A 17551-nucleotide genomic window follows, 5' to 3' on the forward strand; every position below is an offset into this window, starting at 1 on the left:
TAACTTAAAAAAACATTTAAAAATAATTTATACTACAAGAAAAATGCCCTGTCTTGCAATTTTAAGATTTCTATCTCTACAATCCTTCCCTTCAGCCACCGGAGGAGTATTGAGGGTTTGAGGCAGGAGAGGGAGGAGCGGCTCCAGACTTACCGGAGAGCTCGCAGTCTGAGTCCCAGCAAACATCCTCGCTCCGCTACTCCAGAGGCCGCTTCATCCTCCAAAGTGTCTGCTGCCGTGCCCAGTCGCCGTAAAGAGCACCTGCAACAGCTCCGCCAAGAGGTGACAGACAGCACCAGGTACGACACCGGCTCTCTACCAAGAATAACAAAGCAGAATAGTCTTTTTTGAGTTTATTGTAATGTCTACTGAATTTTCTGCTGTATTCAGAACACCAAATCCTCCAAGAGGAGAGGGCCAGTGTCCGTCTGACATTGAGCAACTGTTGCGTGACTACGGCCGAGCCCGAGAAGAAGCCAGGACAGAGATTGCGAAGGCGCGAGAGCGACTGCGAGAGAGGACTGAGCAGGAGAAGAGGAGACTGCAGCAGCAGGCCTTGTCTCAGGAAGCAAAGGTCAGTTTATGGCTCATAATATATGTAATTATATTATAAGTATCACAAATACTTCGGTTCAGACCAAAGTTTTAGTTTAGACCAGTGTCAGAAAGTTTTTCTATTTGCTATTTAATTTCTAATCATATAGAAGAGAGAAAAACTGCAAATTCTCACAACTGACAAGTTTGAACCAGCAATTAAATTGATTTCTAAATAGTTATTGCTTTGGATATTTTTGATTAGTTATCACAGAATATGTTTAAAAATCATTTACCAAAAAAATAGGTTAAAATATATTAACAATTCTTGCAAACACAAATTGGCTTGTGTTTGACATTAAATAACAACGAAGAAGAATTCATATTGTGAATCAGTATTTTCAGTGTCTCTCAGTTAACTCATGACTTTGCAGTATTGCCAATAATTTCACCGGCATCTCCATCTGTGTCTCGGGCAGGATGACCTGAGGCATCGGACGAGAATCAGTAACAGCACCTTGTGCACCGGGTCGAGCCTGAGCCTTTCCTCTGGACCCACTTCAGGGTACAACAGTGGCAACACTGTTCAGCTACAGCTCAGCAACAGACCAGTTGTGACTGGACAGGTCAGTACACTGATGTGACATCAGATGTTACACATGAAATACACGAGATGTAAGAACGTACAGCTGAAAATCCAAGAATGGAAAATGATTGATCTGGATGATTTGTAAAAAATATATATTCTGTTCTTTTTAAAATGAGGAAAACAGAGGGAAACTGTAAATGTTCCTATTTCTGCTCAGATGACAGGGTTTCAGGATGAAGGGCTGAAGGTCAGGACACGTCCTCCTATATGTGTTCCCCCGAGTGTGAAGACACAGAGAGTCTGGCTGTCGGCCCAGGGTAAGAACTGAACACGGATTCACTGAAGCCAACAATACGTGAGCAGAACAAGCCTCAAAGTATCAAATACAGAGAATGAATGGAATCGTTTTAGATTTAGAAACATAGTCCAGAACTTTATATTATTCCAGATAACTTAGAAAATAGTACATTTTGCCTGTCACTGATTTAGTTTTTGCTGAACGTACTCTGCTCACATCCACGTGTCTCATTAGACGTCCGCCATGAGGCTTCTATCACCTCCTTTGATCCCCTGATGACCTCATCTCCATCACCCGCCACTGGTGCTCGTCCACGCACCGCCTCCTTCGGCTCCGCCTCTTCTATCTCCACGACCTATCAGGACATCACGTCCATTCTCCTTCGGCAAGCTCTATCAGAGGTAAAACTGCCTGGAGTTGAAAGATCCAACTCTCAGACAAGTCAATAAATATTGTTCATCATAATGACTCCAATAATCATCTCTCTCAGAAATGTTTATCTGGTTTATAATTTATGTTTTTTTTCCTCTACAGGTGCGATTAGCTTCAGCCAGAGATTTGACCAACCTGGTGATGGGCAAGGCCACAGCAGACTGGAGGTGATTCACTCATTTCATCCAAAACTTATAGTTCCTGTGGTTTGGGATTATAAATATCACAATATCACTCCAGTTTGCTCATATGTTAAATTTGTGTTTGTTCAGGTACCAAGGAGAAGAACGTGGAATCCAGGCCTACTACAAGCCCTCCTCCAGCCCGTCCGTCCATGGGTTCCTCGGGGCTGTGGAGCTGGACAGACCCGTGGACAGAGTGTGGAGCGTAATCTGCCAACTGTCCAAGAGCCACATGTACAATCAGTCAGTCCGTTCTGTCTGGACCCGACCACTAGATGACAGCACTCAGCTGGGTGAGTTAACTTCTCTGCCTACTCTGTATATCTAAGTTATCATAGTGAATACCAGTGGTATATTCTGGTACTTTTTTATTTGACTTGACTTTTTCCATTTTTAGGCATTAGACATTATTTGATTACATTTTCCCGATTAAACAGGTTTTATATTGTTTTATTTCCACTTTAACTGAAGTGAAGGTTCTGGATACTGGTCAGAAATCCCAGTTGATGGTTCAGTCAGTTGCAAGTATGCAGTAGACATTAAATTAAATCTACTCATTGGTAAAATTATTAGTTTTATGAGATGTACTGTTTTTTTGTAGAAAGGTGAGCTGCAAAAATATTTTGTTTCTGCAAGAACACGCGCACGCTGAAATATTTATATTTTTGTCTGTGCTGCAGAAGTGTTTACATTTTATGGAGCCTGCAAATGTATTCACTTCACATTATACATCCACAGCCCGTAGATATCTTCAGTACAATACAGAGACTCATTCATCACTGACAAGTATATTCTATTACCATGACTCTATATTCACACCTGCACTATGACGCATTTCATATCTTTGCTGAGACTCTTGCTCGGTCTCCACGGCGCTGCTCAAATCTTTTTAGACTTTCATCAAAGTTTGTTTTGTGTCTATTTGTTAGTTTCCATACAGATTTATAGTTTATTATAGTAGTTCATCGTATCATGTTATAAAGACATGATTTTTTTGTCTATTTTGGAGTGAGAAGGCTTTTTAATCTTATCAAGCAGTAAAGTTCTGCTCCATCACCTCAATTCCTTTGTATTTTCTTTTATTTTAATGTTTTTAATAAGCATTCTTTGACCAGTCTAGCATTTCTCTTCTCTGTCTCTGTAGTTTACATACTAACAGATCCGTCCACGTGCCACCTGAGCCAGCCGCGGGACTTCTGCTGCATCAGCACGGAGTCCAAACAGGTAAGCACAGCTGCAGAGGCGCCCAGCCGTTCCCCATGATTACTCAGAGTCGCTCTTCTGTCGGGTCCAATGAGCATTTGCACCAAAATATATTTTCTCATTTACATGCATTGAAACCAGAATCCGACGGTGCTGTCATTTGGAACCAACTAGTGCAGTGTCCGGTTGCGGGACTCAGTCCACAGAACCCTGAAGCTGCACAAAGAGCCGTTCACCTGTTTATTCAAAGTTCGGTGAAGCTCGACTCTGTAAAAACTAAAGAATCAGTATTCGTGCTGTTGTGATGAACAACATCTTCTACATTCCTGAGTCCCAGCCACTTCTGCTACAGGGCACTGGTCACCTGTTTATTCAAAGTGTATCAACAAGTGTGTCCGTATCGAACCAAATCCGACCCTAAACGATACACATGCCCAGTGTGAAATGTGAGCCACTGACAGAGATTTCTGGAATTATTAGATAGACGATTTAACAACAAACACTGTGGCTTGAAGTTTTTCATCACAAAATGTAGAACACGATATTTAGATTTAGTGCTAATACTCAGGAAAACAACACAGAGCATAAATCAGAATCAGAATCAGAAACAGAATCATAAATGACACCGACCCAGAGGCGCTGGCTGCGGAAGAAACCGTGTCAGCTGTTGCTCATCAGTTGGATGTCGGTGCACAGTTGCTTCTTGCCTGATCAAAAAGCTGAGCTGCCTGTTTTATTGATGATTTGTCTTTCCTCTCTCTCTCTCTCTCTCTCTCTTTGCCTCAGGGTGGCCTGTGTGTGCTTGCCATGCAGTCGGTGTTCGAGGAGTCTCTGCCTCGTCCCAGCGTGGATGCTGTTCGGGGGGAAATGATGCCCAGTTGCTGGGTCCTGCAGCCAATTAGACGCGGCGGAAAAGAATCCACCAGGGTCATCTACCTGCTGCAGGTGAGACGCGGCAGCTGTAAACTAATCAGCCGGCGGAAGTACATGTGTACGTGTTGTGCTTAATAAAACACCAGCGCATTTTAAGTGCCTGCAAAAGTACGAACTGTTTGATCACGGACAACAAAAGGAATCCTCTGACGGATAAAGGTGGATTGTGTGAACTGAACAAAATCAGTGGACTAAACCTCTGTCCACACGATAGATAGACATGAAAGTATTGTGAAGGATTTAAATCCAACTGTCATTACCTGGAAATCAAATTTAGAATCTGACGATAATTTCTTGCATTGTCATTAGTTCAGACATTCATTTATATTAATTGTAAAACTAGAGTGCCCAGTTTGATCAGTGCAGGCCGCCGGCCAACACCCACTCTGCTTTAACTTTACGGTTCACCGCTGGCAGGCAGCTCGATCTTAGGGGAATTGGCTGGAAGGTGATTTAATGTTGATTTTTACGTTTTCTTTTGTTTTATTCCGGAGTTGACTTTTATCGTCCCAAAGAGAAGCAACTGCGTAAAGCAGAATCTAATGGGGCTCAAATAAACAACTGTCTCTGAGAAGAATTTAGTTTGCCCCATGTCCCATCCACTAACATGGAGGAGGTGGGGTTTATGCCCCCGATCCATCCACTAGGGGGCGATCAAGACGTTTTGGTCTCATTTTTGGGCGGCTGGATGTGAATAATCTTTGTCGTATTATTTCGTTACTTACTCTTCCTCACCCCCTTCAGGTCGACCTGGGAACTCCGTCCTTCCCTCCCCGACTCTTGAACACTGTTGCCAGGCGACAGGCGGCCGTCATCGCCGATCTTGACGTGTTCCTCGCTTCGTGACTCCGGGCGGACGCATGAAGACGCACCAGCAGCGAGCACTTAGCCTGGACTCCCCCAGCACGGAGTTATTAGTCTGCGTTTGGAATTTGCACCTGAGATTTATTTACTTGACTTTTTTTCCATGAGCACTGTTTCTACGTTGATTCCCAGTTACACGAGTTGAAGCAGCTTTTTTTTTGTATGAAGTTCATTTTTTTTTACAAGATATTGAAACTGTATTTTTCTATTTGTACATGAATGCTTTTTACAAATCCTTTTATACCAAAGATTGAAGTCTTAAGGGAACGATTTGACATTGGCACGTTTAGTGTGTTGCATTTAGGTCTCGACGGATTCATCGAATCACTCATTTGATGAAATAGCTTCATAATTCTGTTATAACCAGATAAACACCAGCTATTTAGATTGTTTCAGTGTCTTTTAGCTGTAGGTGTCATTGTATTCCTACATTGAAGCGTGGAACCACAGCCAAATATGCTCAAGTCAAGGTCAAGACCACCTTAGAGTTAGTAAATGGTCAGTTGGGACGCTACGAGATATATTACAAGTGTCCGTCCATATCATTTTTATCTATCTATGATGGATAGATGCAGCCGGGTTTGCAGTTACAAGTCATTTCAGAGGGCAGCATCACTTTGTACCAGATCTGTGCTCGAGCAGTTTATGCAAATACTCTATTTTAACCTGTCGGTGTTGAGGGTAAGAGACATTTTCCAGAAGCTGAAACATCGAGGCACATTTATGAAGGAAATTATTACATTTTTAGTTTGAAATTCTCTTTTTATATGAAAAAACAACAATACCTGAATTCAACATATGAAGGAAATATTTGCAAATATTGTTCAGCCCTGTCCTTCAGATAAAATAAGGACTTTGCAAAAGATTACTGGGGAAGAAATTGGAAGATTTCATGGTTCATAAAGGTGCAGTTTTATTATCTATATGCACATTGGTGGAAGTTCCACTAAGATTTAAAGGAAGGTTTAAATTCAGGTACATGATTTGTACCAATTTTAAAGTTATTTTAATGCAAGAACGTTAAAATATAAAGTTCACAACCCCAGTAATATTTGTACATTCCCTGATCTATGTATGGGTTGAAACAGTGGTAAACTGAAGGAATACGAAGGATTATTTATTTAGTCTTAGACTGTTATTTTAAGCGTATGATTATCTGAATGAGCACTGCAACCTGTAACCACTTAGCAGCTCCTTTTCTCTGCAGAAAAATCTGATCCTAAAACAGTTCTGTAGCAAAACAGTGAGAGGACGAGTCGGGGGACATTTTGAGGATTAAACAGGTCAAAGGGGGAAATAGTCTGATCAACGTTCAACCCAGTGACACAGATTCAAGGCTCCCTGACCCCCCCGACCTCCCTGTTTCTCCTCCGTACTTTATGGTACCCCAAAATTTGCATAAGCTGAGTTTTAAGGGCTTTCGTTTTGCTCTCTCCTCTTTCAGAAGTGTGTTCTATTTATTTTCCTCGTCCTGCCCGCAGTTTGAAATACTGTTGAATGTGTTTTTCAAAGTTGTCTTCTGCGAGCAGAGCGTTTACATCTGCTTGCACAGAGCAGCTTATGCATTTATTAATGTTACGTACTTTTTTTGTTGTTGTGCGGTGTTTCAAAAAAAACTATGCAGAAGCCGATCGACAGCAGGACTGCTCCCAGTCAAAGCTGCTGGATCCAGACATGAAGCCATATTATTTACACTAGCTGAAGGTTCGCGACTGTTTCGCCTCACGTTTGAGACGACAGACGTTCCCGCGGCAACCAAAGAAAAAAACAAAAAAATACAGACGAAGCGTGAGGGAAGACGACTTTTGTCCTGATTTCTTTTGTTGGTCTTTCTATGTATTTGAAAAGTGCTCATTTGTTGTTATTTATGTTTTGACATTGTGTGTTAAATGTATATCATTATAAACACTCTGCTTGTTGTTGCTAATGAGTTGTTGTCTGCCCCGTGTGTTTTTATTTGAATGAATACAACATATTTTCAAGTGAAACTTTTTGAACTGATCTCTCGTCTGTTTATGTGAAGACGTGTTGACAGATCAGAATCAATAATGAACCTCGATCAGGGTTTTGAACCTTAGAGTCAAAATAGATCCAAAACAAACTTATGTTGAATTTTATACTTTAATTACTTTTTTTTTTTTTCTTACTTTCAAAGAACCCGTGTTTTGTGGAATAATATTTTGACATTTAGTTTCAAACTGATTCAGACTTCATATTGATTTACTAAGTGAAGTTACTTTTTACTTTTAAAGCTTTATAACTGTTTCAACTACAGTCTTTTCCCCAAAGTGAGTCAATGTAGAACTTCATATTTAAAAAACGAGAATTTTCTTTTCTTTCAAATTCTGTTTTTTAATAACAGACAATTGTAAATATTGTGTTTTACAACACCGGTTTTCAAGATTTATAAACTTTAAAAAAGTGACATTATCAACAACAATAAGTTCAAACTGATGCATCTCATCTCCAGTTTGTCTCAACCTGCAGTTGCATGCTCCCATGTTGATGCTGATGCGTGCTAAAACATGGCAAAGTGTCGAAGTTGTGTGTCACAGTTGTGTGTCTGACATCCTCTCCTCCTCCAGCCTGCGTGTAAGTGACAGGCAGCAGTGGAGGGGGGGTGACATTTCTGAAAGGCTCTGAATGGGTGGGTGGGTGTTATGTGTGCGATTAGAGGCTGGGTGGAGTGTGTGTGTGCGCGCGTGTTCCTCTGCCATTTGGAGTCACCAGCTCCGGACAGGAATGTGCGTCCCCCCCCCCGCGCGCACACATTACGCACTGGATGCACCCACGTTATTTTTAACCGCGCAGGGTGGGTCAGTCGGGAATGAGCGTGGAGCGCACGGCGGCTCCAGCCTTCCAGCCCCTCGCCCCCCGCGCTGTGGACACCTCGGCCCGCTCTCACCCGGACCCCGGTGCGATTCCCTGGGATTATAATTGGTTTGTTGGCACGGAGCAGCCGCAGCACAAACACTGCGGGAGACGGGACGACTTCCAGAAGCGAGTAAGTGCAAAGTTGAAGCAGCTAATGTGTCGTTGTGGAATGAAAGTATTGCGCGTTTGGGAAGATGCTCGAATCCCCCCCCCCCTCGGTCAGTTTGTTTGTAGTTGAGTTACAAGTTTCCCTCCCAACCACCTGTTGGAGCAGGCGGCCATGATCCTGATCCTGGCGTCGATGGAAAACACCCAGTGGATTCACTCCAGTTTGAATCTTTCTTTACAGAAGTTGGTTTTTGTTTTAGAAGAAGCGACACTTTGCTGAAGTCCCGACTTCTCACTGTTATCTGTGCGTTAGGCCGCAGTGAGGCCCGCGGCTGCAGCTGCGCACAGTGACGCCACTGCGCATTTTGGTGCGTGCCCAAAGTGCGCAAGTGGCTTCTCTGAGAAACTAACGGTGAAGAACGTTTTCAGGTTCTTTAAAGTGTTGGACTGTGACTGCTTTTAAGTGTTTAACCAAACTATTTACAATCAAAGATAAAAGTTATGGAAATCCAAAATGTCCCATGTGACAATTAGACTATTAAATATTATATTAAGCATTTGTATTATTGCTGCTACTTTATTTTCTCTTCAGGCTACTTTTTTGCAAGTTTAACATATAGAAATAACAGCTCATCATATTTTGTAATAAGAAATGTTCATCTTTAAATTTGGTAGAAAGTAAAAGTAGAGTCTTCAAAGTGGGGACAAAGTGCTTTAAGCTATAAAAAGTTAAAGTCTTTTTTTTACAAAAGTAAAAGTCCTGTTATTTCAGAAAGATGGTCCCTATTAGAGTCAAGACTATTATAAAGCTTGTTATGAAATGATTACTGATGCCTTCATGTGGCAGTTTCACCGCTGCTAGTATCTTTTTTGTTGTAGCTGGTGAAGGTGAAACTACCATTTATATACTTTTGGGAAGTTTGACAAATAAAAATAAGAGGTCATCATATTTTGTGAGTGGAGATGCTCATTTGTTAAGTTGATATAAAGTAAGTCTGTTACATACATGTTGAGTAAAAGGTAATGTAGCCTATAACTAGTATAATAAGTATTATTTATGTTATATTTCAGAAGGAAATACTTCTATTTCCCCCTGAAAGTCAGAGTAAAGTAGAGTAAAAGTAACAGAGTACAATACTTAGAGTATATGTACTTAGTTACATTCCACCACAGATATTAATCCAAAGTACTCTTCACCATTTTTGCATATTTCCTCTCTTCTTCTCTCTTAAAGCTCTTTCGTACATTTCAGTGCTTTAAAATAACTCAGAAATGAAAAGTTCCCCTCACAAAACTTGTATTCCCCTTAAAAGGACAAGTGTGAGTGTGTCTGTGTGTGTGTGTGTGTGTGTGTGTGTGTGTGTGTGTGTGTGTGTGTGTGTGTGTGTGTGTGTGTGTGTGTGTCTGTCTCTGTCTGCTCTGTCTGTGTGTGTGTGTGTGTGTGTGTGTGTGTGTGTGTGTGTGTGTGTGTGTGTGTGTGTGTGTGTGTGTGTGTGTGTGTGTGTGTGTGTGTCTGGACGAGAGCAGGCACTTTTGTGTAAACACACTCCAGGAATAGTTTACTATCAATTCTTTATAACTGCTCAGTGTTACAGTCCAAACTGTGTCGACCACAACAGAGGACGTTTTCCCACAGTGTTGATCATCATCAGTGTTTTTAAAACTAAATGAGTTCGAGTTAGTTTGGTGTTGAATCGTCCTGTTTTGAGGAGAAGCTGCAGACGTCGGTGGTCGCTCATAGTAACAGGCCTCCTCCTCCTCCTCCTCCTCCTCCTCCTCCTCCTCCTCCTCCTCCTCCTCCTCCTCTACACATTGATCTCTTGTGTTTATGTCTCAGATTTACCCTCTGCCCGACCACAGGCCTCGACTACACTCATCTCTTGTTTCATCCATCTGAGTCTGTGCTGCTCACCGTAATGTGTTCACTGTGATCCAGCTAATGTAGAAAGTGCACTTTACAGGCATCTACACACCTTCAGCTGGGAGCATGGGTTCCAGGCAGAGGAGGTTCTATGATTTGTCTAAATAAGGGGCCATGAAGGGGCCACAGTTTAAACAGAGGGGCCAACTATATGTCCAACGTCCAGGTTCAATTCCTGATTCAGTAAGATGCACATTTACGTAATTCCTTGTTTACTGTTAGTTCTGAGCTAAGCCACATATCAACTAATGAGTTTTGGAAATTGTTCCTTATTCAAACACATTGTGAACTTCAAATTCTCATGTTTATAGTTATTATCATTAGTAAGAGAGTCATTTATTATTATTATTCATCTCAGGTGTTGATTTGTTTCTTACATTTCACTTTTCTTCGTCACGTACTTTTAACAACAAAGCAACAATTTCAATCACCGTCAAAGTTCTTTTCATTCGTCATAAACAATGAATTGTGTTTTTCTGGTTTGAGAGAATTTCATCTCAGCAAACTTTAAGAGTAAAAATGTCATTAACACCTTTTAAACATTCAAAGGAAATTAATTGCGTCCAAACTAAAAAAAATCCCTCGAGGCATCGTTGTAATTTCCTGCACAAATAAACGTAATGTGGTTCATAAAGCGACGTGTGGAGAAATCCCAGAGGCCGTTTCTATCATCCGTCATTTCACTGCTTTTGAGAAATGACCCAGTGCAGCTATAAAAATATCGTTTTTACTGAACCGTGTGCTGACGACTTCAAACTGCAGCTGATGGAAAGAGATTCAAGTGGTGTCAAAGTTTATTTGTCTCATCAGTCGAGGTAATATATCTGCCTCACATCAGACATCACCATGGCAACAACAATGACTTATAATGAAAGTAGATCATTTATCATTGTTCCTATGAGACTTGTGGGTTTGGACAGAAAACGTAATATTAATAACTTTGAGTTGACATTTTTCCTTTTGTTTCCCATGTTGAATCTTTAATTGAACCTGTGAAATATCTCAACATCTACTGAATGGATAATATAAACTTTCATGATTTGACTCCTAATAGATCGTCATTGTTGATCTTTTCATCTAGCGCCACCACCAGGTCAAATGGTGGCTAATTATCAAACAGTAAGAAAATCATATACAGCCTGTGATATTAGCAAGTTTAGCAAGTTGAAAATAACCGAAACTAAATAGTGTCTGTATGAGAACAGTGTAGTTTCTGTAGACACTGGATTTCGAGGTCTGCATCTGTGAAGTGTTCACAGTAGATTGAGGATTTTGTTTCAGCTGGAACTTTATAATTTGGAAAAACCTCTCAGCTACCATACTGCATAGATACAGTTTTACACCCCCCCATCCCCTCGATCAGCTTCTTCTCTGGAGTTTTGGTGAGTTGAGTCTCGGCTGCAGCGGCGTGGAGCCGACAGGGTGACCTGCTGTGAGTGGGCAGGTATGTGAGAGTCCTGCCTCTGGTTCAAGGACACCACCAGAGGATTCCTCTCCATTGACAGACTCACAGTTGCTGTGGCGGGCAGGTCGAACCCGTGACCTCTGTGTCACAGGACCGTCTATAAGCAGGAGGCCTGTCTTTCTACACAGTAGCTTTAAATGGAGCCTTCTGCAGTATCACCGCGTAAACGTCTCGGCTCAAGCTCTTAAACTGCTGAAGTTTGTGTTTGGCAGCTAAGTCGGGCCGTCAGTCCTCGGACACGATTAGTGTCTCGCAGCCGACACTTTGTGGATACGGGCTTTGAGCGCTGTAAGAGTGTGTTGTGCTGTGGCTCTGTTGGGGGTGTGTGTGTGTGTGAGGTGATAAGGGGATCCCCGGTGGTGGGTGGAGCGTCGCTGCTCCGATAACAGACGTCTGCAAGAGGACTGATACTGCGCAGGAGGGGGAGGGACACCTGTAGGACGCCTCTCTGAATGCACCGGCACCACAGCCTCTGTGGGCATTGGGAATTTGTGTCTTTACTTCCTGAGGTTTAGAAAGTACATTTACTCAAGTACTGTATGTATTCTAGAGAGCTCAATGCACTAGAAAAGGTAAATTGTCAGCAACAATACTCAGGCTGTGGTATTCAAATCATGATTAACTGGTAATAAGGAGACCAACGTGTGGACCACCACCAGGCTGGACTGTACAAGGCCGGTTGGGTCCATGGATTCCTGCTCTTGACGCCACATTCCGACTCCACCATCTGCAGCCTGAGCAGAAATCCAGATTCCTGCGTTTTTCAGTTTTCAACTGTACATTAACGGCCTCAGATTTCTGTTGTTGGCCGACAGGAGTGAAACCCGACGTGTTTTCCTGCTGTTCTGAGCCCGGAGGAGATTTCCGCCTCATCACAGTTGTACACAGTGGTTATCTGAGTCACCAGGACCCCAACCAGTCTGGTCCTTCTCCTGTGACCCGTCTCAGAAACGAGGCGTTTCCGTCTGCACAGCAGCTGCTGCTCACTGGACGGTTTTCATGATCACAACGTTCTGAGGAATGAGCTGTTTCACAAAAACCCACAAATCACATGTTTCCCTGTTCTGCTGAAGCTCCTGACACACGATTGGCTGATTGGATAATTGCGTAAATCAGCAGCTGTACAGATGTTCCTAGTAAAGAGATATTTTAATCCTAATAACTTTATTCTAGTACAATTTTGAATACATTTTTCAAAATAAGTTATTCTGTTCTTTTAAGTATTTGTTTAGAAGAATAAATTTGCCTTACTTAAACGACTTGGGTCACGTACCTCTAAGTAACTCAGAGTTGTGTGTAGTAGATTACTTGGGAAACACACAAACACATAGTTGGAACTACGTGAGCTGCATCATTCAAACGAAGGCGCGTTCGTCATGCTGCGCGGCCCAGAGGGGGGGGGTTGCCCTCCCCTGTGTGACACGATAAGAGAGCCATGCTGCACCCAGATAGAGCTATCAGAGCGGCTACCCTTCAACCCGCCATTCCACGCAAAGAACACACAGACACACTGCAGGGGCGAAGCAAAGTGACGCACACAAAATGGAGGCCGCGAGGGGCATGGGAGCCTGTGATCGGTGAGACCTCTGTTTAAAAATATACATGAGACACAACAGAGGGTTGAGACAGATTTCATTTCTCCACTCTGGGGCTGATGGATTAAAACTTTTTATTTTAGCTCACAAATAAAACTAAACTGCAGCCGAGATGATGCTTCCTCCAATCAGCATCATGTTCCTGCTCTGGAGCTGCCAGTGTTTTCATCATTGATGAATCAGCTGATCATTTCCAACACTAATCCGTTGAGCATTATAATAAACTTGAGATAATCTTATCCAATGTTGAAAAGTCCTAAAACCCCAATTTACATAAAATTGTCATTATCTGAAGATAAGTTCAGGCTTTTTTGTTGAGTTAATCACTGAGACAATTAATTCAATATCAAAATAGTTGCAGCTTAAATTTCTTATCGACTAATTGATTCACAAATTAATCGTTGCATTCCCTCCTGACATAATCCTGAAGAAAACAGAAACAACTGTGTCCAACGATGTGTAGGACCTTAAGTTGAAAAGCTCTTGCTGTTATTTGCTTTACGGCTTAAATTATGTGGAGTTACGACAGATGTCATTATTAATTTTCTGTTTGGATGTTTTAGTTCCCACGTCGTCCGGTTCCCAAAAGTTATCTCGCTCAGATTCCTCAGTTCTCAGTGATTTGTGTGATCTTTTTTTTCTTTTAGTATTTCAGCCAACATTGATCTATTCTGTCACATGTGTACATTTATATTTTTATTCTTAAAGAGACACAATTGCTGTAAACCGTCCTTGTTTAAATTCTTAAAATTGCATATGATTCTTTTCTGTCATTCACAAATCCAGAATCGAAAAATACGCAAATATTCTCAGTGTGTGTGTGACGGAGGTTTCAAATTTCTTCTTGAACTCAGATTTAAACGATCACAGAGAAACTTTCTTCCTTCAGCAGATGAACGTGAAAATAAGTTGAGTAACATGAGAATAAACAAACCACAGTATTGAATTCAATGGGACATTAAACCTCTTTGTTTTCTACTATTTGTATTGATTTCTGATAACTTTTGTTGTTATTAAAGTTGCATCACTTTGTCTTTGTACGTGATAACTTACACCTCTGCTGTGTGTCCTCCTGTGTTTCAGACCACCTCCGGTATCCCACGTCCATCCTGACACTTCTTCCCCCCCGCTCATCTCCCTCGCCACCCAGAGCACCTGAGGACGCCGGCCGCCGACCCCCCCCCGCCTGCCCGCTCGCTCGCCACGCTGGCCACCGCCATGACTTCCACCACAGACTTTGACAACGCGGAGATCTCGCAGCAGTACAGCCACATCAACACCCGCTTTGACCTCCGTGACGAGGAACTAGACAATGACAACTGCTCGGCCCGGCTGTTCGAGCGCTCACGCATCAGGGCCCTCGCAGGTGAGTGGCTGCATAGCAAACAGGCCGGCTGCCGTCCGCTCTGCCACACGTTTCAGAGGCGCTGTCGTTTTTTAAGAGCATGGGAAGGGCAGAAATGAAAGGGTGTCTGTTCAAATTCCACAGGGTTGAACGGGCTTGGGTAAAACTCTGACCTTCACTGAAAACCAGTCAAACAAAATGACAGAATCACATCCCGAGCAATTTCCCCCTCAAGCCTCCCGGCTCGAGCTCTGCAGGTGTTGTCTTGTGTGTGTGTGTGCGTCCCTCATGTTCCTCGTGGTGTAACACATTCCCGGCAGCTGAGCCCCGACACGGCTCCACACCCTCCGCAAGTAACTGGGATCGCTTGCACATTCCCAGAGTGTTCCCAGTCTGACCGATCTGGACAGCTGCCCTGCCCGTCTGCCTCTCATAGCTCACATCTCTGGCATTTCTGCTTAAGCCGGTGGGCTGCGACCCACCTGTGGGCCGGGCCACTCGGCGTTTTAAAATAGCAGCGTTTCTGAGGCGGAAGGAGGCGTGAGAGAGAGGAAAGGGGAGTTGAGGGTCACACGATGCTCATGCCTGCGAAGCTGCAGACACAACAGAGGTCACACACAAGGTGGAAAAACACTGCTCTGCTGAAAAGACTTGGAAAACGGACAAATCGTGTCCTAAATGTTGAGGCCATTTAGTAACTTTGCCTTCGAAGTAGTTTAAATTTGACATAAATCATATTTGCATCACTCCTGCAGCAGCATCACTCACTGGTGCAGAGACTCGATAACAGAGAGAAGTTTACACTCGTCAAGTACTTTCTGTTTATTTCAAACCAAGTACTTTTACTCAAGTAGAAAAGTGAATGTGGTACTTTTACTTTTACCTCCTCCACCACTCCTGATACCTGACTGGGACCAGCAGCATCATTATTGCTCAACAGTTGTTGGCTGATCCACCTCTTGTTTGACCAGGACTCTCCAATCGTTGTCTTGCAGGTGCACATTGCGACCTTGATAACCGCCGCACCACAACTTTTCAATCCCAAACGCTGACTTTAACTTTCACCAACATTGCTAATATCTCATTGTCATGCATGCGTTTGCTCGGGGCTGAGCAGTTCTCCTCCTTCAAAGTCTTTTCCCACCAGATCCCGCTGCTCAGTCATTTGAAATCCTCGACGCGAGCGAGGAGGTGTCTGACAAGTTGAGAGACGGTGACGGAGAACGAATGTAGGTCGTGAATAGTCTTTAAAGAAAACGAAGGAAACAATGAGTCACAATCAAGAGGCGTCTGCTCTGATGTGTCCCTCGGTGCCAGCTTCCTGCACCCGGAGCCACCGAGGGTTTAAAAAGCAGAAGAACAGTTTCACACGTGGGCGGCCGAACGGTCTAAATCATGTTCCGACCCCTTGTTGGGTCGAGCTCGCACCACTTTTCCTGCTGTGTCTCTTTAAGTGATGAAGACTTGTGTGTGTGGGTGTGTGGGTGTGTTTGATATTGTGTTAGAGTGCTGCTGCTTCTTCACTGATGTTTCTGTAATGCAATCAGTGTTTCCTGTTAGTGGGAGAGAGAGAGAGAGAGAGAGAGAGAGAGAGAGAGAGAGAGAGAGAGAGAGAGAGAGAGAGAGAGAGAGAGAGAGAGAGAGAGGCAGGAGATGAGAGGAGCTCTGAATGACACCCGCTGCTTATTTACAGCTTGTGAACTCAGGAACACGAATCCAGCCTTCAAAGCACACACACACACACACACACACACACACACACACACACACACACACAACACACACACACACACACACACACACACACACACACACACCTAACGAATATCCAGTCATTTACACTGCTCCTTATATAAGACTTTTTAAAAGCCACTCTCCCTGGACAGTTTCATGTTGGCACAGGAAATCACAACTGTGCCCGCCGTGTGCCTCAAATCCTCTGATGTCATGACTGTGTGGGCGCGCCGGGTAACGTGAGGGGGCGGGTCGTGTGAGCAGGTGGACGTATTGAAACATACTGTATGCATGGCTGGAGCCGGAGAAACCACTCTGAACTGAACCGAAGGCTGCCAGAGCCCCTCGTGCCGCCCGAGAGCGGAGGCACAGCATCGTCACGGCAGCAGTGAGGAGAGAGTGAGAAAGAAAGAAGACTAAGAGGGAGGGAGGGAGGAGGAGTGAGCACGAGAGAGATCTGGAAAGGAGGACAGAGAGCCAAAGAGACGGAGAAGAGGAGAGACGTGGAGAGCCGAGGTCCTCTGCCGGCTCCAGGCTGCGTGTTGTTGTTGTTGTTGTTGTTGTTGATCAGGGGTCAGGATGAGCAGCCCGTGCCTGCTTAGCGCCGCCCCTGTGAGCCAACCCCGGCTCCGAGAGGTCAAGATCAGCCTGAAGGCCGGCAGCAGGGAGACCACAACCTCCCGCAGCAGCAGCAGCGGAGGGACCAGGGAGGCTTCCAGCCGGACCTATGCCCCGGCAGAGAGGGAGGCCCCTGTGCGGGTGGGCGTGAGCAGCAGCCGGAGCAGGAGCACCCCGCCGGTCCACCGGGCCCAGAGCAAGAAGACGAGGGGAGGCAGCAGCAGGCAGCAGGAGCGGGAGCACCACCCGGAGAGGAACGGCACCCTGCTGCATGTCCCGCTCGCCGTGGCGCCCGCGGGACTCTCCCCCTTCTCCTCATCCTCCTCTTCTTCCTCCTCCTGCACCCCGAGACGTCAGCGGGCCTCTCGCTCTCACCCTCACCCTCACCCTCCCCCCGCCCCCGCCCCCGTCCTCTCCTCCTCCTCCTCATCCTCCTCGGCCAAGAGTATGAAGAAGGCGCGCTGGCTGAGTTTCAGCACCTCCAACATCTGTTTCAACTCCCTCCTGGAAGGACGCTTCAGGCAGTTGCAAGGTACAGGGTCCTGGTGGCAGAACTCTGTGTGTGTGTGTCTGTGTGTGTGTGTGTGTTCACAGATGAGAAAGACAACACTTTTCCAATCACGCTCCTGTCTTCCCCAACTTGTTCTTTGTGTTGAGGCCCGGACGGGACAGCAGGGAGGTTGGGCTGTGATGTGTGAGGTTACTCGTCCCTGTTGTGAGAGCTGGACAAAGGCAGCAGCAGTAAATACGTCCCGTCCTCCATAGCTGTGGCCCTCTCTATTAAACATATCGAGCACATTCAGCGAGTGTGGCACTGCCCCAATTGTTCACTGACTTGACCTTGAATAATTCATGG

At 44.3% G+C, this 17551-nt stretch overlaps 2 protein-coding genes across 3 annotated transcripts in view; both read left to right on the top strand.

The window, feature by feature from the left end:
- The window catches only part of stard9 (StAR-related lipid transfer (START) domain containing 9), a 38977-nt gene extending 32012 nt beyond the window's left edge, over positions 1-6965 (top strand). For both annotated transcript variants that reach the window (XM_047341550.1, XM_047341551.1), the window contains exons 23-32: positions 96-299; positions 391-574; positions 1014-1160; positions 1341-1440; positions 1656-1822; positions 1956-2020; positions 2126-2328; positions 3180-3259; positions 4025-4183; positions 4916-6965. In XM_047341550.1, the coding sequence (XP_047197506.1) occupies positions 96-299; positions 391-574; positions 1014-1160; positions 1341-1440; positions 1656-1822; positions 1956-2020; positions 2126-2328; positions 3180-3259; positions 4025-4183; positions 4916-5017 (1411 nt within the window). In that variant the 3' untranslated portion in view covers positions 5018-6965. The remainder of the gene's footprint in view (positions 1-95; positions 300-390; positions 575-1013; positions 1161-1340; positions 1441-1655; positions 1823-1955; positions 2021-2125; positions 2329-3179; positions 3260-4024; positions 4184-4915) is intronic.
- An 862-nt stretch (positions 6966-7827) lies between these two features.
- sptb (spectrin, beta, erythrocytic) overlaps positions 7828-17551 on the top strand; it is a 40321-nt gene continuing 30597 nt past the window's right edge. The window contains exons 1-2 of the mRNA XM_035167788.2: positions 7828-8039; positions 14082-14364. Coding sequence (XP_035023679.2) covers positions 14217-14364 — 148 coding nt within the window. The 5' untranslated portion in view covers positions 7828-8039; positions 14082-14216. The remainder of the gene's footprint in view (positions 8040-14081; positions 14365-17551) is intronic.

This window comes from Hippoglossus stenolepis, chromosome 10 (assembly GCF_022539355.2).
Source record: "Hippoglossus stenolepis isolate QCI-W04-F060 chromosome 10, HSTE1.2, whole genome shotgun sequence".
NCBI lineage: Eukaryota > Metazoa > Chordata > Actinopteri > Pleuronectiformes > Pleuronectidae > Hippoglossus > Hippoglossus stenolepis.